The sequence below is a fragment of the Thalassophryne amazonica genome, unplaced genomic scaffold (genome assembly GCF_902500255.1).
Source record: "Thalassophryne amazonica unplaced genomic scaffold, fThaAma1.1, whole genome shotgun sequence".
NCBI classification, from domain to species: domain Eukaryota; kingdom Metazoa; phylum Chordata; class Actinopteri; order Batrachoidiformes; family Batrachoididae; genus Thalassophryne; species Thalassophryne amazonica.
The window spans coordinates 90685-115661 of NW_022986251.1; the positions used below are offsets into that span (position 1 = coordinate 90685).

General features: G+C 43.9%; 1 protein-coding gene and 2 long non-coding RNA genes across 8 annotated transcripts in view; 1 reads left to right on the forward strand and 2 right to left on the reverse strand.

The window, feature by feature from the left end:
• Positions 1–2117: 2117 nt before the first annotated feature.
• On the reverse strand, positions 2118–2929 carry LOC117505808. Its single transcript, XR_004559268.1, has 2 exons — positions 2774–2929; positions 2118–2575 (listed from the first exon to the last, which is right to left on the reverse strand). It is a non-coding gene; the product is annotated as an uncharacterized LOC117505808 (long non-coding RNA).
• Positions 2930–3593: 664 nt separating this feature from the next.
• Positions 3594–24977, reverse strand: part of ablim2 (actin binding LIM protein family, member 2) — a 176809-nt gene continuing 155425 nt past the window's right edge. For all 6 annotated transcript variants that reach the window (XM_034165343.1, XM_034165345.1, XM_034165344.1 and 3 more), the window contains 4 exons: positions 19486–19546; positions 4470–4477; positions 4300–4380; positions 3594–3718 (listed from right to left, as the gene is read on the reverse strand). In XM_034165343.1, the coding sequence (XP_034021234.1) occupies positions 3605–3718; positions 4300–4380; positions 4470–4477; positions 19486–19546 (264 nt within the window). In that variant the 3' untranslated portion in view covers positions 3594–3604. The remainder of the gene's footprint in view (positions 3719–4299; positions 4381–4469; positions 4478–19485; positions 19547–24977) is intronic.
• On the forward strand, positions 4280–16309 carry LOC117505809. The gene is made up of 3 exons (XR_004559269.1): positions 4280–4392; positions 7303–7311; positions 16298–16309. It is a non-coding gene; the product is annotated as an uncharacterized LOC117505809 (long non-coding RNA).

Sequence of the window (24977 nt, forward strand, 5' to 3'; positions counted from 1 at the left end):
ACACCATCATGTGCCACGGCACATTAAGATGCCACCGGAAGTGCCACCGCAAGTGCTGCGAGAAATACAAAAACAGCAGCAGCTGCCACAACAGTATACAGATGCCAGCACTTTTTGATACTTGTATTTTTATTTTTCATCTCTGGTCTGCTTATGCTTTTACATGTACACATTTGAAATAAATAAATCAACTGAAAACACCGACATGTGCTCGTCATTCACTTGTTATATGACGAACGATTTTGAAAGCATGTATTTTTATTTTTTCATCTGTGGTACATGTCTGAAATAAATAAATCAACTGAAAACACTGACATGTGTCTCGGCAGGTAAACAAAACACCAGCATGTGCGCCGGCACATAAAAATGCCAACAAAACAACAGGACCTGCCGCGACACACGCAGATGCCACAGGAAATGCTGAGACAAGATGCCGCTGCCGCAAAATGCATCTGCTGTCTCTCCAAAAAGCTGCTGCAGTTCACACTATTTTTAGGGCTCCCTCTACTGGATAATTCTTGTAAATAGTAATTAATGAAAGATTGAGAAGTAGGATACTGTGTTGTATTCTCAGTCACAGTTCAAAACCAAGTATAATATCACCAATATTACATATTTTAATGGTTTTACAATTATTTAATTACCTGAATGCTAGCCATATGTTATGTAGGTGCTAGCATGTTGTAAATAGTACTACTGCATTCCTCATCCTTGAATATGTAGGATTAGCCACCAAAATTAAGAGCCTTGACAGTCTAGACTCTAGAGCCTGAGCAACTGATAAAAAAACCCGTGGCAGCCATCTATGAAAATCGCCGCCCCTATGATGCCCCTATAGCCAAAAACGATGTGGTTGGTATGCTCTGTGTGCCAAATTTCATGCTTTTATTGTCAAAGTCATAATTCCCTCAAATATTGTGCATATCTGCTTTGATCAGGATATGTCCTTCAATGCGTATATTAAGTAAATATGTAGGACTGCTTTTTTGCATTTGCGGAATATCTCTAAAATTAGAAAGGTCTTGTCTCAGAGTGATGCTGAAAAACTAATTCATGCATTTATTTCCTCTAGGCTGGACTATTGTAATTCATTATTATCAGGTTGTCCTAAAAGTTCCCTGAAAAGCCTTCAGTTAATTCAAAATGCTGCAGCTAGAGTACTGACGGGGACTAGAAGGAGAGAGCATATCTCACCCATATTGGCATCTCTTCATTGGCTTCCTGTTAATTCTAGAATAGAATTTAAAATTCTTCTTCTTACTTATAAGGTTTTGAATAATCAGGTCCCATCTTATCTTAGGGACCTCGTAGTACCATATCATCCCAATAGAGCGCTTCGCTCTCAGACTGCAGGCTTACTTGTAGTTCCTAGGGTTTGTAAGAGTAGAATGGGAGGCAGAGCCTTCAGCTTTCAGGCTCCTCTCCTGTGGAACCAGCTCCCAATTCAGATCAGGGAGACAGACACCCTCTCTACTTTTAAGATTAGGCTTAAAACTTTCCTTTTTGCTAAAGCTTATAGTTAGGGCTGGATCAGGTGACCCTGAACCATCCCTTAGTTATGCTGCTATAGACTGCTGGGGGGTTCCCATGATGCACTGAGTGTTTCTTTCTCTTTTTGCTCTGTATGCACCACTCTGCATTTAATCATTAGTGATCGATCTCTGCTCCCCTCCACAGCATGTCTTTTTCCTGGTTCTCTCCCTCAGCCCCAACCAGTCCCAGCAGAAGACTGCCCCTCTCTGAGCCTGGTTCTGCTGGAGGTTTCTTCCTGTTAAAAGGGAGTTTTTCCTTCCCACTGTTGCCAAGTGCTTGCTCACAGGGGGTCGTTTTGACCGTTTTTCTGTAATTATTGTATGGCTTTTGCCTTACAATATAAAGCACCTTGGGGCAACTGTTTGTTGTGATTTGGTGCTATATAAACAAAATTGATTTGATTTGACATGATAGCTGCCATTTTTTAGGGAAGACACTAAATGAAGACACTAAAGTTGTCGACAGGCTAAAAACTTTAGTTGGCTAACACAAAACTAACCCTAACCCTAACACTGACTAAACAAGATTAGTCCATTATGAAATCGGGCCCAGGATTTAAAGACAGAACACGTATACATCCTGACTGTGGTTTGGATAAAGCACTTTAATGGCAGATTAGAAAGAAAACATGGCAACAGTTACATGTTAATCACAGAAGGAGTAAAATGAAGACTTGACACTTTAACATTCAGATGATATGTTTAACAGCTCAGTCATGCTATCCATCAAACACCAACATCCAGCTTCAAAATCCAGAAATCCCGTCATTATTGCAGAAAAATGTGGAATATTTAACCAAAAGGTGAAGATGAACAAAGTGAACGGCTGAAAGGAGGCCAGTTAGAGGCTGAAGTTCACGTTTCCATCCTCATGCACAAACACGGATATATCTGCTAGAAGTCCAGTATATGTTCACGGACATGGCACAGCACCTTAGCTACGTTCCAGAAATTAAGCAGTACTCAGAACGCGTGAATAACTCCACACAACACAACAGAAAATGCAACAGGCCAAAACCCACCCAGACCTCCTGGATCCAAACCTACGAACCCACCCAGACATTCTGGATCTAAACCCAGGAAACCAGCCAGACCTCCTGGATCCAAACCCAGGAACGCAGCCAGATGTCATGGATCCAAACCCAGAATCCCACCCAGATCTCCTGGTTTCAAACCTAGTAACTCACCCAGACATCCTGGATCTAAACACAGGAACCCAGCTAGATATCATGGATCCAAACCCAGGAACCCAGCCAGATATCATGGATCCAAACCCAGAAACCCACCCAGACCTCCTGGATCCAAACCCAGGATCCCACCCAGACCTCCTTGATCCAAACCTAGGAACCCAGACAGACATCCTGGATCCAAACCCAGGATCCCACCCAGACCACCTGGATCCATCCCAGGATCTTCACCTTTGTTTCATGGCTCTTTCCAGAAGTCAAAAATATATTAGAAAAATAATTTCATTTTCTCTTAATGCAAGTGCACTGCATTTTGGGAATTAACATGGGGGCCCTCCTCAGCAGATATGGATTAACTGCTCTTGGATCCGGACCCAGCGCTCCATTCTGGGGCTTAGAAAATGTGGAAAAGCAAACAACTTGTAATTTTAGTTAGCCGGAGTTTTCCAGATCAGACCCACGGCTTCTTCCTGCAGTCTTTGGCCTTAACGTGCTTCATCACGGAACACCTACATGTCCGTCTCTTCACGGCATCAAAATGTGATCGTCAGCGTGGAGAAAATGTAAAAGCGATGCAAAGACAGGCAGCAAGAACTTACAACCAGTTGAAATTAAATAAAAAACAAAAGGAAGTAGCAGGATGGGGAGGCGGTGGTAAGAAACCATCAGAGGCAGGAGGCGAGGAGCATCAACAGAGGCCATGCACACGCAGCTCCTCCTCCTCTTCAGACATTCACACCAATGTGCATACAAGAAGCTAGAGGTGTCTGACTCCCCGCTCCCACATGGAGCGCCTCTCCAGGGAATCACAGGCGAACGGAAAGCCAGCGCGATGTATAATATCATCAGATGGATTCTTTTTCCTCTTCTGTTCCCTTCATTCTGCTAAAACAGGCGTGCTTTCTTCTTCAGATCATTCCTCTTCCAAAGAGCCAGGCGGTCAAACTGCTCCAGGGTCATGCCAAACACCTGCTGGAAGTCCTCAGGAGACAGATGTCTCTGCACATGAACAGGGCGAGAAAGAAGAATTATACAGTGCAACAAATGTCACGAAGGAACCAAATCCCTGAAATACAGAGAAAGGAGTCATGTTGAGTCCTTGTATTGTGAGTAAACTGTCCATGAAGTCAATGTCGGTAAAACTTTCCTCACCAGCAAAGATTTTCACAACACCCAGCTAAGCAGCTATACTATTCTATCACACATCACTCCTGCCACATTTCCCCACCCACCCCACCCTGCCATCACTTTGTTCCTAAAGGACTCAAACTCATGCTCCTCTCCCACCTCTCCATATGAGCCCCCTTGCCCTCCCTCATATTCATGCACATGCACTTTGTCTGGCTTCTTGACTTTCATTTCCCTTCTCTCCAGAGCCTATCTCTGCCTGTCCAGGTTTGCATCAACCTGCTCTCTACTGCTGCTACAGATCACTAAGTCATCCACAAACATTATAGTCCTTGCAGACTCCCGTCTGTAATTGTCCATCAACCCATGAATCACAGCTGCAGACCAGGCTTCAGAACCCGTATGTGATACAGACACACACGGACAGAAAAACAGACACACACAGAGCTCACCTCCAGCCTGGTGCGGTCTACATCTCTGGGAAGCTTGACCTTGACTCTGTGGGTGACTGCAAGTATTTCATAGGGGTAGACCTGACACACACAGTGAGGATGGTGGGAGATTTACCAACCAGTCTTAAGAAAAGGGACAAAATGTTAAAAGCAGGTCTGGGATGTCTTACCTTGAACTCTGAAGACAAGAAACAGACAGACAAAGAGAACAGTCAGATTTATTACTTGGATCAACAGTGACATCATCAACATAAATACTGTATCCTGTTTTTGTGAGATTCTTTTACTGCTATGGAAACAAAGGGCAAAATCAAAGGACTGTAATGGAACCAAAGGTTCTGCTGCTCCATTCAACGACCCAAAGTCAAGCAAGAGCCTGACAAAACACACTCCATTCTAATCCTCCAGGCCCTGATGTTGATCCAGTAATTCTAAACAGCGTCAAGTCTTTGAGAGGCAGGCTTAAAAGAACCAGAGGAACCCTTTTTGCCAGACAAGCAACTGAAGAAATTGCTAGGAGCTTGATCCCCAAGTTCCTCTAAGAGTGCAATTGAGCCCCTTGCAGTATGTCAGTGTGAGGAGTCTTCACCAACAGGAGATTATTTCAGACAGATGTGTGCTTAACAACTGGAAATGCTTCTGTTTGTGTGAGGGGTGAAGCCCGGGGTCACCATGCAAGGGTCCAGACATAAACCAAAAACGGACGATGAAAAAATTGCTTTTACCATTCCTTGAAGGTATCTGGTGATTTTAAAGTAGGCCTTGGCTAAGAGAAGCTGTTTTCAATTTTCGATTTATTTTCATTTATAAAGTGCCAAATCACAACAAGGTTGCCTCAAGGCACTTCACACAAGGGGTGACCCTCTGCTTGGGCCATACTACAGACATAAATTACAAAACAATTCACAAAACAAACATACAGGAAATGTTGCCAGTGCACAGGACGGTTTCTGGAACAGATAACACACTCATCTCTGGATGGAGCCGCACCTCAAACAGAGAAAAGAAAAAAAGCAGAATCAAGCATCAGAAAGACAAATACAGTGAAATTTGTCAGCATTAAGCAACAAGAAAAACAGAAGAAATACTAAGGTGATCGCCAGCCACAAGCCCTAAGCTTCACTAAAAGACCCATAATTTAGATAAAGTTGAGGCCGCGGCACGCTTCGTTTACTAAAAAAAAAAAAAATGAATTAAAAGAGTAAAAAGCATAGAAACATAGTATGCCAGTATGCTAGCCATACGAAAGGAAAAATAAGTGTGTCTTAAGTCTGGTCTCAAGGTGCAGGACTACTTAGTGTCCCTAGGGACACTAAGTAGTCCCTAGGGACTTGCTTGGTGTCTTAAGTCTGGACTCAAAACACCAAGTAAGTCCCTAGGGACACTAAATAGTCCTGCACCTTGAGAACGCAAAGCCCGGGCCAGTACATAGGGTTTAATTAGGTCAGCTAGGTAGGTAGGTGCCAGTCCATGAACAATTTTATAGGCCCGTAGCAGAACATTAAAATCTGATCTCACTGGGACAGGAAGCCAGTGAAGAGACGCCAAAATGGGAGTAATGTGGTCAAACGTTCTGCTTCCTGTCAAAACTCTGGCAGCAGCATTTTGAACCAATTGGAGAGCCCTAATGCTGGACTGCGGTAAACCAGAAAATAGAATACTGCAGTAATCCAATCTAGAAGAGACAAACACATGAATCAGGGTCTCAGCATTAGCCATAGACAGGATGAGACGAATCTTCAATATATTTTAGCTATATCAAAGCTAATGTTTTAAAATCATCATTGGACCAATTATCCTCCAATAAATTTAATTCCAATAACTTTCAGTCCGATAACATTTTCTTTGATGGTAAAGTTTAACGGCCAAAAAAGGTTGTAAACCCTAAAATCAAACATTTTAGTCTGTTTGTTGTGTGTTTGTGGCAGACTGGCTGTCTGTCGCTTGCTGATGACGTTATCATTAAGCATTGTGGGTACTGTAGTTCAGGTTCATTTTGGACGTTACAGTGACTTGTCCAATCGACACAAAAACAACACAGACTAATTTTAACATTATTTTATTTTATTTCTTTGTGGCTGTAATTTAATCGCCAAGACTTGGTGGGGGAGCGGAGCTCTCATGGTGCAGCTTTGTGTACAGAGGGAGGGACTTTTCTTCATGTTTAGACACTGCTTTGGATTTAAAAAAAGGATGCTTTATGTGGATTATTTATTCAGATGAATTCCACTGAAACTAACAGGTAAGAATTTATATTTACTATGTGTACTTTACTCTGCCAATCAATGCATTAATGGGTGTATTTCGGTTGTTTAAGCCACAGGGTTCAAAATGTGTGAAAAAAGCATCAGCTTTTAGCTCGTAAATGACGGTGTATCTGATACCGAGATAAACTGTGACTTCTAATACTGTGTTTTACTGCTTTTGAAAGATGATGACAGTGTTTGGGGTTTTATTTTTTTAGTCATTCATTTTTGTTGTGTTCTGTTTGTGTTCCTTGAATTTACCCAGCAGCCCCTGCTGCGCTTAAAGTGAAACTGGTTTATCAGAAGCCGACAGTGTAATCTGATGTGGCCGCGTCCAAATCAATACTAATAGTTATCGGTTATCGTTATCTGTAACAAAGATAACAAAATTTTAGCAGTTTATCGGTTTATCATCATAAAAGACAACTTTTCAGTTATCTGAATAATGGTTATCAAATCTAACTTTTTGGTTAGCTGTGCCCACCACTGACCAAAATACACTCCAAGCACGGCAAATATCATGACTTTCAAAACTGTTCGCACTCTGTTTTTCGCTCCACAAAAAAACACAATTTTCTTCTCTCAGCAAGCAAATTATGTGGATTGGGGATCATTGTTTATTTGGTAATATATTTTACACCAGTGATAAAGAAAAATTTGTGTACTTGTTTGCTGTCACAAAGACAGAGACTGAAGAAAAGTCCTGTTCGCAAAATGCGTGCATGCACACACCCACACGGGGTCTGTGTGTTGTCAGCAAACCCACGTGGGAGTTGGTGATTGTGACTGATTAGCTCCTGTGTTTTCCACCAATGTTAACACCCCTCTCTCTTGCTCCAGTTGAGCAAGCCATATTTCTTTCCAGCCCTCTCTAGCAGAGAAGGCTGGACACAATTGCAAGACGCAGGGAAACAGCTGTAGAATTAAGGCGTTTACTTGGTACGAATGCAAGGGATGGTACACAGAAAGGCAGTCCAAAAAGAGCAACAGTAACACAATCATCAGGCTAAGGCGTGGTCCAGGTACACAGGCAGGTTGTCGAAAAACACAATGAGGCAGTCAGGGCAAGGCAATAAACATGAAGAACAGAACTAGAAAGAGGCAAAAGGCACATCAATCAGGTGAAGGGCAAAGGAAAACAGTGAGACTTATAAAGCACCCAGGTGATGAGCAGCGAATCAAGAACAGGTGTGAGAAAAGTTCCAGAACCAGGGTGTGGCCAGACAGAGCGAAACACCCACCACGAAGAACTGAGAGAGCGAGACAAGAAAGAGCAGGACAGAGAAAACCCAAGCAGAAAGGCAGAGCAAGAGACAGACAGATAACAAAAGTAAACCAAACACATACCACACAAAGTCCAAATCCTGACACTCTCGCTCCTGCAGCTGAATCAAGAAATGAGTCGTTTTTACTGCAGCTTTCTGCAAAATGTGCAGCGAATATGAGAATATCTCACAGATCTGGCAACTTGCTTCTGACGGATTGTTTGCTGTTGTGACGCTTTTCCGATCTTTACACGGTTGTATACATTTCTTTTATTTCTGTTTAACACTTGTTTTTGGTTTTGAAGTGTATCTACCCTGAATTTAACTACATTGTGAATAGATAGCGGTTAGTTTTTGCTAGTAGTTAGCTTGCCTTACCTAGGTCAACCCCCCCCACCCCATTACCTTATGAATGTTTTTACCAGACTAATACTTCTGTTAGTTTTTCAGTGTAACTGTTGTGAATTTTAGGTCATTATTTTACTACAGTGTAAATCTTAGGAGTGACTAGCATTTTCGCTAGTGGATAGCTTGCGTTAGCTAGGTCGGCCCCCCGCTTTCTTTAATACTTCTGTTAGTTTTTCAGTGTAACTGATGTGAATTTTAGTTCATTACATTACTCTTGCATTAATCTTAGGAGTGGTTTCCTCTTAAGAGGGGTTTTTTTTTTACTACTGTTCCTATCAGTCCAATACTTTTGTTACTTTTTCAGTGTAACTTTTAGGTCATTTATCAACTCCTGTGTGAACCTTAGGAGTGGTTAGCATATTCATTAATTGTTAGCTTGCGCTTGCTTGGCTATACTCTTGAATTTTCTGGTGCACAAAGTACACCACACTTTACGTAAATCCTGTGTGATGCAGGAAGATAGAGTGGCTCTTTTAGAGTGCCATGTCCATACGTTAGAACAGCTTCTTAGCTCAGTGGAGATAGATGTTATGGGCACTCCAGACGAGGTTAGTGTTGGACCGGCTAGCATGCCCATTAGCATCAGCCTAGAAACGCCAGCTGTGGAGAACAGTTTTCGGACTGTGGTTAGGCGGAGGAAGCCACGTAGGGCTTGGTGCCCAGTTGTGGTACCCCGATCACACTCCCTGCTGCAAACTGTGAATCGGTTCTCCCCCTTGAATATGCCTGATGTGAGTCCTTTGAGCCCACGGGTGACATCCACTCTTATCTCCAGGCCGAAACGCCGAACTTTAGTGATAGGGGATTCTATCACCCGCAAAGTCAGCTTACAGATGCCAGCTGACGTTAAATGTATTCCTGGGGCCAGAGCTCCCAACATTGCTTCTCATCTTAGGGTGCTGACGCTGCAAAAGGGTAGACAGACAAAGGAACATAACACGAGATACAGTCACACAGTTATTCACATCGGCGCCAATGATGTCAGGATGAAGCACTGAGAGGTCTCAAAAATGGACACAGAGAGGACTTGTGACCTTGCCAGAAAGATGTGTCTGCATCGATTAATAGTCTCTGGTCCCCTCCCGGGGTAATGATGAGGCATTTAGCAGGCTGACATTGTTGAATAGGTGGCTGGTGCAATTAGGAGACAGCAAGGCTTTAGTTTTATTGATAAATGGTCTTCGTTCTGGGGCTGCCGTGGCATGCTGATGTCGGATGGCCTTCACCCTACTGGGGAAGGCACCGCCATCTTGTCTGTGAACATAGATAGAGCGCTACAAGAAGGGTACCATTAGGATTTTACAGCAGGCCACAGAGCAGGTGATTAGAGACCCTGCAAGGTTTATGACAAAGGTGTGTGTGGAATCCATTAGCTTAGCGGGGAATTTAGTGCAGAAACTCCACTATGGTGATAGTGTAGTTTATCTGCCGGGGAAGGAAATTCAACAAGTTGAGAATGTGGCCTGCTTCCATAGACGTGTCCATAAAAATCATAGAGGGATATATGCTGCAAACTTAATATCCATTACTACATTGCATGATGTTGAAATTGAGGATGGACTGTTGGCTGTTCCAGCAATATCAAAGATGTCGTTCCTGCTAGTGTGAAATGTCTCAAACCTAAATCGACTTCCAGGCATCTTATATATGCTATTCTGGAACCACCTCTAAACCCAAACAGTCCAACCGTCAACCCCACTGAGGTCCTTAGTCTGGGTCTCATTAGCACAAGATCACTATCCTCAAAATCACTGTTGATTAATGATTTAATTATGGATCATCACTTAGATATGATTGGGTTATGTGAAACCTGGCTTAAACCTACAGCTCTCCTCCCCTTAAATGAGGCCTGCCCACTGGTGTACACATTTAGTCACATCACTCGTGATGGGAAGCAAGGTGGGGGTGTTGCTCTTATTTATAAATCGAGGTTTAGCTTATTAGCTGTTGGGGGTCAGAAATATAACTCAATTGAACAACTGATTCTCCACTCTGCTCGCGATGCTACGTATTGCCAAGGTCAGAAGAATAAAAATCAGCCGTATTACTTTGTCACTATATATAGGCCCCCTGGCCCATACTCTGAATTCTTAGACGAATTTGGTGCGTTCATCTCTAACTTTTAATTGTGGATGCATTAGGATTTCAGCAATGCCTTCAGGACTTGACGCACATTGGTCGGTGGTCTCTGAGCACTCACTGATTAGGTTTACAGTTTCGCTGCCATGTTTACCGGAACAACAACCTTATTTATCACTACGGCAATACATCAACTCCTCAACTACGACTGAACACGAAGCTAGACTGCCTGATATCTTAGCTTCACATTTGGAAAATGCCCAATCAGTAGACAGTCTTGTGGATAGTTTAAACTCAGTGCTCAAAACTACACTCGACATCATTGCGCCACCTTTGTTAAAACCACCCCCCACCCCCAAAACACAGTTACCTTGGCTCAGTGACTACTTGTGTGACCTCAAGCATAAGGCTAGAGGTTTAGAATGGAAATGGTGCAGTTCAAAATGAGAAGTATTCCACCTTGCGTGGCGTGATGCTATCTTAGACTATAAGCATACACTACTGGCTACAAAGTGGACCTATTACTCTGATATGATCAACAAAACACAAACACAAAGCATAACTCAAAGTTCTTGTTCGACACGGTGGTAACACATACATGGACAACCACCTGTAGTTCACTCTCCTTTTACAGCACAAGATTTCCTGGATTACTTCGAGAAGTAAATAGAAGACATTAGGTTAAACATATCCCAGCATGCCTTAACCCAGCCACTACACCCTGCTATTGAGGTAGGTGACATTACTGAGGTATTACCTAGATTTACAGAATTTGATAGTATCTCACTGGGGATGCTGACGAAACTCGTAGCGTCTACAAAAAGCACAATGTGCTTATTTGATCCCATACCAACAAAACTGTCTAAGGACCTGTGGTCCACTCTTGGGTCAACTGTGCTGGAAATTATTCATTTCTCATTAACCTCTGGATCTGTTCCTAAACGTTTCAAATCTGCAATGATTAAACCATCCATCCATCCATTTTCTTCCGCTTATCCTAGGTCGGGTCACGGGAGCAGCAGCTCAAGCAAAGCCGCCCAGACCTCCCGCTCCACACACACCTCCCCCAGCTCCTCTGGAGGAACCCTGAGGTGTTCCCAAGCCAGCTAAGAGACGTAGTCCCTCCAGCATGATCTGGGTCTTCCCTGGGGCCTCCTCCCAATGGGACGTGTCCGGAACACCTCTCCAGCGAGGCGTCCAGGGGGCATCTGGAAAAGATGCCCGAGCCACCTCAGCTGGCTCCTTTCGACGTGGAGGAGCAGCGGCTCGACTCCGATCTCCTCCCGAGTGACCGAGCTCCTCACCCTATCTCTAAGGGAGTGCCCAGCCACCCTACGAAGGAAAAGCATCTCGGCCACTTGTACTCGCAATCTTGTTCTTTCGGTCATGAGTCAAATCTCATGACCATAGGTGAGGGTCGGAAAGTAGATCAATCGGTAAATCGAGAGCTTTGCCCCCCTGCTCAGCTCTCTCTTCCCCGCGATGGTTCGATACAGTGACTGCATCATTGCAGACGCTGCACCAATCCGTCTATCGATCTCACGCTCCATCCATCCCTCACTTGTGAACAAGACCCCGAGATACTTAAACTCCTCCACCTGAGGCAAGGACATCCCACCGACCTGAAGAGGGCAAGGCACCTTTTTCTGGTTGAGAACCATGGCCTCGGATTTGGAGGTGCTGATCTTCATCCCGGATGGTTCACACTCGGCTGCAAACCACCCCAATGCACGCTGAAGGTCCTGGTTTGACGAAGCCAACAGGACCAGATCATCCGCAAACAGCAGAGATGAGATTCGGTGGTTCCCAAACTGGACCCCCTCTACACCCTGGCTGTACCTAGAAATTCTGTCCATAAAGGTAATGAACAGAACCGGTGACAAAGGGCAGCCCTGGCGGAGGCCAAAGTGCACTGGAAACAGGTTTGACTTACTACCGGCAATGCGAACAAAGCTCCTGCTGCGGTCGTACAGGGACCGGATAGCCCTTAGCAAAGGACCCCGGACCCCGTACTCCCGGAGCACCCCCCCACAGGGCGTCTCGAGGGACATGGTCAAACGCCTTCTCCAGATCCACAAAGCACATGTGGACTGGTTGGGCGAACTCCCATGAACCCTCGAGCACCCGATGGAGGGTACAGAGCTGGTTCAATGTGCCACGACCAGGATGAAAACCACACTGCTCCTCCTGAATCAGAGGTTCGGCTATCGATCAAATTCTCCTCTCTCTGGAATAGACCTTACAGGGGAGGCTGAGGAGTGTGATCCCCATGTAGTTAGAACACACCCTCCGGTCCCCCTTCTTAAACAGAGGGACCACCACCCCGGTCTGCCAATCCAGCGGTACTGTCCCCGACCGCCAGAGACGTGTCAACCAGGACAGTCCCACAACATCCAGAGACTTAAGGTACTCAGGACGGATTTCGTCCACCCCAGGAGCCTTGCCACCAAGGAGCTTTCTGACCACCTCTGTGACTTTGGCCTGGGTGATGGACGAGTCCGCCTCTGAGTCAACAGTCTCTGCTTCCTCTTCGGAAGACATGACGATGGAATTGAGGAGATCCTCAAAGTATTCCTTCCACTGCCCAACAACATCCCCAGTCAAGGTCAACAGCTCCCCACCCGCACTATAGACAGTGTTGGCGGAGAGCTGCTTCTGCCTCCTGAGGCATCGGACGGTTTGCCAGAATTTCTTCGAGGCCGACCGATAATCCTCTCTCCTCCTCTCATTCACCGGGGTGAATTCCAACACATGGCGACTGAGCTGGGGAGCAATAAGCAAGGCTACCCCAGCTCGCCGCCTCTCCCCGTGAGCAATGCCAGAAAAGTGGAGTATCCAGCCCCTCTCCAGGAGTTGGGTACCAGAGCCCAAGCTGTGCGTGGAGGTGAGCCCAACTATCTCTAGTCGGTACCTCTCAACCTCCCGCACAAGCTCAGGCTCCTTCCCCCCCAGCGAGCTGACGTTCCATGTCCCAACAGCCAGAGGCTGTGAGCGTGGACCGGGCCGCCGGGCAACCCGCCCTCGACTACCACTACCCACCCGACCCCCATGGCCCCCTCTGCAGGTGGTGATCCCACAGGAGGGCGGGCCCACATTGCTCTTTTGGGCTGAGCCCGGCCGGGCACCGTGGGCTAAGTCCTGACCACCAGGCGCTCGCACGTGAGCCCCAACCCCAGGCCTGGCTCCAGGGTGGGGCCCCAGCTCCGCCATACCGGGCGACATCTCGGCCCTTGATTCTGTGTCGGTCATGGGAGCTTTTGAACTGCCCTTAGTCTGGCCCGTCACCTAGGACCTGTTTGCCATGGGAGACCCTACCTTTGGCATGCAGCCCCTGACAACGTAGCTCCTAGGATCATCCGGGAACGCAAACTCCCCCACCACGATAAGGTGGCAGTTCGAGGGGGAGGTGATTAAACCATTACTTAAGAAACCTAATCTTGACCCTAGTGTATTGAAAAACTATAGGGCAATATCAAATCTATCATTTTGCTCTAAAATTCTGGAAAAAGTGGCTTCACGGCAGCTTGTGGACCACCTTACTGAGAATAATCTTTCTGAGCCACTGCAGTCTGCTTTTAGAAAATATCATTCCACAGAGACGGCTCTCACTAAAGTGGTGAATGATCTCTGCCTGCAATGGATTCAGACACAACAGTTCTGATGCTGTTAGATCTCAGTGCTGTGTTTGATACTGTGGATCATCATATTCTACTCGATAGGCTGGAGAATCATTTTGGGATTACATGGAGTGCCCTTGCATGGTTGACATCATACATGACCAATCATTCTCACTGTGTTTTGTAAAATGACACTATCTCTAACCTTAGTGACATGAAATCTGGGGCTCCACAGGGGTCTGTCTTAGGCCCCCTGCTTTTCTCCCTTTATTTGGCACCCCTTGGCCACATATTGTGACATTTTGGGGTTACCTTTCACTGTTATGCTGATGATACACAGTTTTACATGCCGATAACTGCTGATAATCACATCCAGATAAAATCCTTAGAAGATTGTCTTGCATCAGTGAAAAGCTGGATGTCTAGCAACTTCATACTTTTAAACTCTGATAAAACTGAAATGATGGTTCTTGGTCCAATTTGACCAGTTAACGCTCAGCCTCGGCTCGTGTGTCATAAATCACACTGACAAAGTGAGGAACCTTAGGGTAATTTTTGATCCTACGTTGTCCTTTGACCTCCACATTAGAGATATTATGAGGAGTGCTTTCTTCCACCTACGAAATATAGCGAAGATGCATCCCATCCTGTCTATGGCTGATACTGAGACCCTGATTCAGTCTCTTCTAGATTGGATTACTGTAATGTTCTATTAGGTTCTCCAATTGGTTCAAAATGCTGCTGCCAGAGTTTTGACACGAAGCAGAAAGTTTGACCACATTACAACCATTTTGGCGTCTCTTCACTGGCTTCCTGTCCCGGTGAGATCAGATTTTAAAGTTATGCTACTAGCCTGTAAAACTGTTCATGGACTGGCCCCTCCCTACCTAGCTAACTTAATTAAATCTTACGTACCGGCCCGGGCTTTATGTTCTCAGGGTGCAGGACTACTTTGTGTCCCTAGGGTGAATAAGAAGTCTACAGGTCACAGAGCTTTCTCTTATCGTGTCCCTGTTCTGTGGATGATCTCCCTGCATCAATAAAACAGTCAGATTTTGTGGAGACTTTCAAATCCAGACTTAAGACGCACTTATTTTCCCTGTCGTATGGCTCGCATACTGGCATAGTATGTTTCTATGCTTTTTACTCTTTTAATTAATTTTATTAGTAAATGGAGCGGGCCGCGGCCTCAACTTTATCTAAAGTCTGGGTCTTTTAGTGAAGCTTAGGGCTTGTGGCCGGCGATCACCTTAGTATTTCTTCTGTTTTTTTCTTGTTGCTTAATGCTGACAAATTTCACTGTATTTGTCTTTCTGATGCTTAATTCTGCTTTTTTCTTTTCTCTCTGTTTGAGGTGCGGCTCCATCCAGAGCTGGGAGTGGTTTCTGTTCCAGAAACCGTCCTATGCATCGGCAACATTTCCTGTATGTTCGTTTTGTGAATTGTTTTGTAATTTGTGTCTGTAGCATGGCCCAAGCAGAGAGTCACCCCTTTAAGTCCAGACCTGTCGCCCACTGAAAATGTGCGGCGCATTATGAAGCACAAAATACAACATCGGAGACCCCGGACTGTTGAACAACTGAAGTCGTACATCAAGCAAGAATGGGAAAGAATTCCACGTACAAAGCTTCAACAATTAGTGTCCTCAGTTCCCAAACACTTATTGAGTGTTGTTAGAAGGAAAGGTGATGTAACACAGTGGTAAACATACCACTGTCCCAGCTTTTTAGAAACATGTTGCAGGCATCCATTTCAAAATGAGCAAATATTTGCACAAAAACAAAGTTTGAACATTAAATATCTTGTCTTTGTGGTGTATTCAATTGAATATAGGTTGAAGAGGATTTGAAAATCATTGGATTCTGTTTTTACACAACGTCCCAACTTCAATGGAATTGTTACTTTCTTAACTGAAGCCGGTGAGTCAGACTGCAGGGCGGACTTTGAACAGGGAGAAACGGGGCAGAGACTAATATTCCACAGCTGTCAATCACTGTCTTTCTCCAGAGACAGCAGAGCCCCTCGGTTTGGGTCACTTGTGTAAGAGAATGTACAGTGCATCTGGAAGGTACTCACAGCGTTGCACTTTGTCCACATTTTGTTATGTTACAGCCTTATTCCAAAATGGACAAAATTCTTTTCTTTTTTTTTTTGTCAAAATTCTACACACAACATCCCATAATGTTTTTTTCAGGCTTTTGCAAATTTATTAAAAATAACAAACAAAGAAATCACACGTCCATAATTATTCACAGCCTTTGCCATGATGCTCAAAATTGAGCTCAGGTGCCTCCTGTTTCCACTGATCATCCTTGAGATGTTTCTACAGCTTAATTGGAGTCCACCTGGGGTAGATTCAGGTGATTGGGCATGATTTGGAAAGACACACACACACCTGTCTACATATAAGGTCCCACAGTTGACAGTCAGAGCACAAACCAAGCATGAAGTCAAAGGAATTGTCTGTAGACCTCAGAGACAGGATTGTCTGGAGACTCAAATCTGGGGAAGGGGACAGAAACATTTCTGCTGCTTTGAAGGTCCCAGTGAGCACAGTGGCCTCCATCATCTGTAAATGGAAGAAGTTCAGATCCACCAGGCCTCTTCCTAGAGCTGGATGCCCGTCTAAACTGAGCGGTCGCGGGAGAAAGATCTTAGTCAGGTTGGTGACAAAGAACCCAATGGTCACTCTGTCAGAGCTCCAGCATTCCTCTGTGGAGAGAGGAGAACCTTCCAGAAGGACAACCATCTCTGCAGCAATCCACCAATCAGGTCTGTATGGTAGAGTGACCAGACGGAAGCCACTCCTTAGTAAAGGCACATGGCAGCCCACCTGGAGTTTGACAAAAGGCACCTGAAGGACTCTCAGACGAGGAGAAACAACATTCTCTTGTCTGATGAGACAAAGACTGAACTCTTTGACGTCATATTTGGAGGAAACCAGGCACCATCCCTACAGTGAAGCATGGTGGTGGCAGCATCATGCTGTGGGGATGTTTTTCAGCAGCAGGAACTGGGAGACTAGTCAGGATTGAGGGAAAGATGACTGCAGCAATGTACAGAGACATCCTGGATGAAAACCTGCTCCAGAGCGCTCTTGACCTCAGACTGGGGCGACGGTTCATGTTTCAGCAGGACAATGACCCTAAACACACAGCCAAGATATCAAAGGAGTGGCTTCAGTACAATTCTGTGAATGTTCCTGAGTGGCCCAGCCAGAGCCCAGACCTGAATCTGACTGAACATCTCTGGAGAGATCTGAAAATGGCTGTGCACCGACGCTCCCCATCCAACCTGATGGAGCTTGAGAGGTGCTGCAAAGAGGAATGGACCAAACTGCCCAAAGATAGGTGCACCAAGTGTTTGGCATCATATTCAAGAAGACTTCCATTCAAAATAGACATTCCATTAAAAATAGATGGAATGGACATACAAAGGGTAAAAGAAACAAAATTTCTAGTGGTCATGATTGATGAAGATCTTACATGGAAGTCACACATAAATTACTAAAAAGGAAAAATAGCAAAAGCCATTGCTGTTTTGCATAAAGTAAAATTGTCGTTGAATAGTTATGGTTTATTAACATTGTACAATTCATTGATTGTCCCATATTTAACTTATTGTGTAGAAATCTGGGGATCAACATGTACAACTTATACACGACCATTATTTATTCTGCAGAAAAGAGCTTTAAAAATGATTAGCAATAGTCGTTTTAGAGATCCATCTAATCCCTTATTCATTAAGTATAGGGTACTTAAATTTCATGATTTAATTGATTTGAAAATAAACATTCAAAATACATTTGAAAAAAGAGTAAGTAGTTATAATTTGAAAGGAATAGAAGTCTTTAAAAAAACCAAGATTCAGAACCACAGTAAAGGAACAGAGTATTGCAGTGAATGGTGTAAAATTATGGAACAACCTCAACAAAGAAATCAAAGAATCAAGGTCGCTTAAATTATTTAAAAAACATATTAAATTATTAGATGTATTAAGTAAGTATGAAACTATGAAATAGGTCAGTGGGTTGTGACAAAATCTAAAATGTAATCTGTTAATACCCTGTTAAAACCCTGACATCGGGGTGAATGTGAGGCATAATTGTAAAGCGCTTTGAGCGTCTGATGCAGATGGAAAAGTGCTATATAAATGCAGTCCATTTAATGTCTAAAATGTTTTAAGTCTAAAATGTAACCTATTAAAAATGTAATCTTTTAAATAATGGCTAAAATTATGAAATAAGTCAGTGGTATGTGACAAAGTCAAAAAATGTAATCTGTTAAATAATAATACAATAACATGCTTTTGAGGGCGGTATCATTTTCAGAGGCCCGACGTTCACGCCCAGTCGCCCAAAATGACAGCTATTCGCCCGAGTTAGACGAGGGCGAATAGCTGTTATTCCTCCGCACGTCTGTCTCAATGTGCCGAAAAAGTGCTGATGTCCACGTCTTCTGCAATTCCTGTGCTAGTCAGAGGACGTCCCGGATAAAACACAGCGTCCAGTTTGGAAATGAACAGCACATTCCACTGTTACAAGAGTTTTTCTCATGGAAAGAGGAGCGGAGGAATTCCGCGCGTCGCGGTGGTGCCGCATGGTGCAAAGCAACGCTGTGATGAAGCCTCACAGGACACGTTGGGGCATGTCCAGCTCATCCACAATTTCTCGGTTAGTCACACGACTGAAAACCCACCGACAGCCATCTGAAAGCCATCTTAAAGCTGTCCTGACCAACACGGAGGTGGTTTTGTGCAGCGCCATGAGCGGCACGGTGGTGCAATCCTCCGTTTTTCTTTCCATGAAAAAAACTCCTGTAACAGTGGAATGTGCCGAAAAAGTGCTGATGTCCACGTCTCCTGCCATTTTTGTGTAAGTCAGACGATGTCCCGGATCAACAAAGCCTTCACGTTGGAAATGATCTGGTTGTTTCAGCGGGGTTTGAGCCTGTTGATCGGCGCTCGGAGTGCGGTGCGCTCTCAGCAGCTGTGGGCGGTCTTTAAACTGGCTGGATCACTCCTTAATCTGTGTAATCCCCATAAAATGGTCCCTGAAAGCCATCTGAATTTTCCGAATGGTGTCCACCTGGAGGTCTCTCACAGTTTCTGGAAACATTTGATGCAGCAAAGCTCCAAATCGTTCAGACATTTATTCGCAATAAAAATCCGACGAGAGGGGTGGACCACTGCTCACACAAAGCCTGCTCACAGGCGAATGACGCAACCGACAGGCGTGAAAAAACTCACACATGCGCACGAAGGTTCAAGCTTGGCTGATGCAATCATACGTGATTCAAATCCATATGGTTTTTGAAAAAAATAAAAAGGTCTGATACTTTTCTAACAGACCTTGTACATGGGATTTATTTTTTATTTTTAATAAATTAGCAAAAATAAAAAAATCATGTTGTCATTATGGGATGTTGTGTGTAGAATTTGAGGGCAAGATGAACTTCATCCATTGTGGAATAAGGCTATGATGTAAACAAATGTGGAATGAATGAAACTCTGTGAATACTTTCTGGATTCACTGTAAAATGCTTCAGTCTGAGCAGAAAAAGAAGAGCTCACCTCTGGTGCCCCCCCAGCTCTGACAGTCAGGGTTCACTTCATCCTCAGCCATCTCTGCAGCCTGCAAGGACACATACAAACATCCTCCTTCAGATAGTCCAATGCTGACAAAGTTCTCATAGTGACCAACAGGAGGCGCCAGAACCCTGACTTGTAATCTGACTGACATAAAGTACAGGTCAACTGAATAAGCAAACGCATCTGCGCATGTGTGGGTCAAGCAGGGTCAAAAATTCCAGCTACCAAACACACACCGCTACCATTGAATTTCATATACGGTAGCATTAGCGGACTGTGAAAGTTAAGGCTTACAGGGATTGTTTCAAAGGCTTTAAGCCTTAAGCGACACATACAATAATGACAGGTGCACAGTGTCATACAATGTACAACGAGATTAAAATCCAACTCCAAAATCAGTGCAGGCAAGTGAGAAAAAAGCAGCGATATCAAATAATATGTATCAAAAAAAAATATACGATGTAAACATTAGAAGGTAAGGTGCACAGTCCTGGATGGTATGTATGTATGTATGTATGTACATTGCAGAATAAAAAAAAACAGATTAAAGTAATGAGCCGAGAGGTAATCCTCAGAGGCTGTATTTTAAAAAATACCAAAAATATCAGATTAAAGTCATTAGTCTTTAGCTTTATTGATAACTGGCCTTTGTTCTGGGGCCGCTGTGACTTGCTGATGCCGGACGGCCTCCACCCTACTGGGGAAGGCGGCGCCATCTTGTCTGCGAACATAGATAGACCTCTACAGGGAGGGTAATATTACGAATTTACAGCAGGCCACGGAGGAGATGATTAGAGACCCTGCAAGGCTTATGACAAATGTGGCTATGGAATCCATTAGTTTAGCAGGGAAATTAGTGCAGAAAATCCACTATGGTGATAGTGCAGTTTATCTGCCAGGGAGGGAAATTCAACAAGTTAAGACTGTGGCCTGCTTCCGTAGACGCGTCCATAAAAATCATAGAGGGATATGCTTTGCAAACTGGCGATGTTGAAATTGAGGAGGGCCCAATGGTTGTTCCAGCAATAGCAAAGATTTTGTGTCTGCTATGCATTAACTTCTCAACTAAGACGGAACTCGAACCTAGACTGCCTGATGACTTAGCTTCACATTTGGCAAATACCCAATCAGTAGACAGTCTTGTGGATAGTTTAAACTCACTGCTCAAAACTACATTCCAAAATGATTGTGCCACCTGTGTTAAAACCGTGTTCCCCCAAAACACAGTCACCTTGGTTCAATGATTACCTGCCTGACCTCAAGCATAAGGCTAGATGTCTAGAACGGAAATGGCGTAGTTCAACATTAGAAGTATTCTACCTTGCGTGGCGTGATGCTATCTTAGACTATAAGCATGCATTACTGGCTACAAAGTGGACCTATTACTCTGATTTGATCAACAAAAACAAGCATAACTCAAAGTTCTTGTTCGAAACGGTGGCAACACTTATTCATGGATCATGAATAAGTCTTCAACCACCTGTAGTTCGCTCTCCTTTTACAGCACAAGATTTCCTGGATTACTTTGAGAAGAAAATAGAAGACATTAGGTTAAACATATCCCGACATGCCTTAATTCAGCCACTACACACTGCTACTGAGGTGGGCGCCATTACTGAGGTATGACCTCGATTTACAGAATTTGATAGTATCTCACAAGGCATGCTGATGAAACCCGCAATGTCTACAAAAAGCACAACCTGTTTATTTGATCCTATACCAACAAAACTGTTTAAGGACCTGTGGTCCACTCTTGGGCCGACGTTGCTGGAAATTATTAATCTTTCTTTAACTTCTGGATCTGTTCCTAAATGTTTCAAATCTGCAGTGATTAAACCATTACTTAAGAAACCTAATCTTGACCTTAATGTATTGAAAACGTATCGTCCGACATTAAATCTATAATTTTGCTCTAAAATTCTGGAAAAAGTGGTTTCACGGCAGCTCGTGGACTATCTTACTGAGAATAATCTCTTTGAGCCACTGCAGTCTGCTTTTAGAAAATATCATTCCACAGAGACGGCTCTCACTAAAGTGGTGAATGATCTTCTGCTTGCAATGGATTCAGACACCATGATGGTTCTTGTGCTGTTAGATCTCAGTGCTGCATTTGATACAGTGGATCATCATATTCTACTTGATAGGATGGAAAATCATTTTGGGATTACTGGGAGTGCCCTTGCATGGCTGACGTCATAATTGACCAGTCGTTCTCACTGTGTTTTGTACAGTAACACTACCTCTAACCTCAGTGACATGAAATTTGGGGTTCCACAGGGGTCTGTCTTAGGCCCCATGCATTTCTCCCTTTATATAGCACCCCTTGGGCACATATTGCGGTGTTTTGGGATTACCTTTCACTGCTAAGCTGATGATACTCAGTTATACATTTTAGAGCAAAATGATAGATTTGATATCAGCCGATAGTTTTTCAATACACTAGGGTCAAGATTAGGTTTCTTAAGTAATGGCTTAATCACTGCATATTTGAAACGTTTAGGAACAGATCCAGAAGTTAAAGAAAGATTAATAATTTCCAGCACAATCGGCCCAAGAGTGGATCACAGGTCCTTAAACAGTTTTGTTGGTATAGGATCAAATAAACAGGTTGTGCTTTTTGTTGACGTTACGAGTTTCGTCAGCATGTCTAGAGAGATACCATCAAATTCTGTAAATCTAGGTAATACCTCAGTAGTGGCGCCCACCTCAATGGCAGGGTGTAGTGGCTGGATTAAGGCATGCTGGGATGTGTTCAACCTAATGTTATCTATTTTCTTCTCTTGTGCTGTAAAAGGAGAGTGAACTACAGGTGGTTGTCCATGAATAAGTGTTGCCACCGTGTTGAACAAAAACTCTGAGTTATGCTTATTTTTGTTGATCAAATCAGAGTAATAGGTCCACTTTGTAGCCAATAGTGCATGCTTATAGTCTAAGATAGCATCACGCCATGCAAGGTGGAATACTTCTAATTTTGAACGACGCCATTTCCATGCTAGACCTCTTGCTTTATGCTTGAGGTCATGCAGGTAATCATTGAACCAAGGTGACTGCGATTTGGGGGAGCGCGGTTTCAACACAGGTGGTGCAATCAAGTCGAGTGTCGTTTTGAGCACTGAGTTTAAACTATCCACAAGACTGTCTACTGACTGGGTATTTGTCAAAAGTGAGGCTAAGACATCAGGCAATCTAGCTTCTAGTTCAGTCTTAGTTAAGGAGTTGATGCATTGCCGTAATGATAAATAAGGTTGTTGTTCCACTAAACACGGCAGTGAAACTGTAAACTTAAGTGAGTGATCAGAGACCACTGATGTAAGAGGCATGATGTCAATATTCGTGACAGCAATACCACGTGCGAGAACCAGATCCAGGGTATTTCCACTAATGTGCGTAGAATCCTGAATGCATTGCCGAAATCCTAATGCATCCACAATTTCCATAAATGATTTGCAGAGAGGATCAGTAGGCTTATTTATATGAACGTTAAAGTCACCAATGATCAGAATGTTATCTGCTCTCGTTGACAAGTTAGAAATGAACGCACCAAATTCATCTAAGAATTCAGAATATGGGCCAGGAGGCCTATATACAGTGACAAAGTAATACGGCTGATTTTTATTCTTCTGACCTTGGCAATGTGTAATATCCTCAGCAGAGAATCAGATGCTCAAACGAGTTATATTTGTGACCCCCAACCCGCTAATAAGCTAAACCTAGATTTATAAATAAGAGCTACACCCCCACCTTGCTTCGCATCACGAGGGATGTGACTAAATGTATATGCTGGTGGGCAGGCCTCATTTAAGGGGAGGACAGCTGTAGGTTTAAGCCAGGCTTCACATAACCCAATCATATCTAAGTGATGATCAATAATTAAATCATTAATCAACAATGATTTTGAGGACAGTGATCTTATGTTAATGAGACCCAGTCTAAGGACCTCAGTGGGGTTGACAGTTGAGCTGTTTGGGTTTAGGGGTGGTTCCAGAGTGGCATATATAAGATGCCTAGAAGTAGGTTTAGGTTTGAGACATTCCACACGCATTGTAGGTAGCAGACATGAAATATTTGATATTGCTGGAACAACCACTGGGCCATCCTCAATTTCATCATGATCCAATATAGTAATGGGTATTAAGTTTGCAAAGCATATCCCTCTATGATTTTTATGGACACGTCTAAGGGAACAGGCCACAGTCTCAACCTATTGAAATTCCCTCCCTGGCAGATAAACTGCACTATCACCATAGTGGATTTTCTGCACTAATTTCCCCGCTAAACTAATGGATTCCACACCCACATTTGTCATAAGCCTTGCAGGGTCTCTAATCACCTGCTCCGTGGCCTGCTGTAGATTCCTAGTAGGATGGAGGCCGTCCGGCATCAGCAGGCCACGGCGGCCCCAGAACGAAGGCCAGTTATCAATAAAGCTAAAGCCTTGCTGTCTACAAAACTGCACCAGGCACCTATTTAATGATGACAGCCTGCTAAATGCCTCATCAGTACCCCGGGAGGGGAGGGGACCAGAGACTATTAATCGATGCCGACACATCTTTCTGGCAAGGTCACAAGTCCTCTCTATGTCCATTTTTGTGACCTCTGAGTTCTTCATCCTGATATCATTGGTGCCAACGTGAATAACTATGTGACTATATCTCATGTCATGTTCCTTTGTCTGTAAGTAAGTAAGTAGTAAGTAAGTAAGATTTATTTATATAGCACCTTTCAAGATAGAAATCACAAAGTGCTTCACATAAGAACAAAGAAATAAAAAGCAGCAGAAACATAAAAGTCCCCTACTGGACCTCTACTGGTGGTTGGCTCTCACTGCGGTATTGTATCACTTCCTGTTCCAGAGCACAGCGGTGTTTTGCTGTATCTGTTAGCTGTTTAATCTGTGCAGTTAGATTGATCTAGTTAACTAGATAACGATTTGTTTCACAGTGTAATCTTCACGTGCCTTAACTAAAGCACTCCCTCTGCTGAATCACCTCTAAATTATTTACACATTATTCACTTTGTGTGTTTTTAGGAATCCGCTAGCTTAGTGCAGCTACTAGCTCTTAGTCGGTTTAGCATGGCAGCTTCTCCTGTCTCTCCCGCACTTTTCTGCTCTGGGTGTGAAATGTTTAGTTATTCCTCAGCCTCCTTTAGCAGTAATGATACTTGTAATAAGTGTGGCTTATTCATAGCTTTGGAGGCCAGGCTGGACGAATTGGAGACTCGGCTCCGCACCGTGGAAAATCCTACAGCTAGCCAGGCCCCTGTAGTCGGTGCGGACCAAGGTAGCTTAGCCGCCGTTAGTTCCCCTCCAGCAGATCCCGAGCAGCCGGGAAAGCAGGCCGACTGGGTGACTGTGAGGAGGAAGCATAGTCCTAAACGTTTGAAATGGTTTTTGAAATCTGTTTTAATTCTGTTTTTAAAGCCTTGCTGTAGCACTTTGAGATTTCTTTGAAATGTAAGGTGCAATACAAATA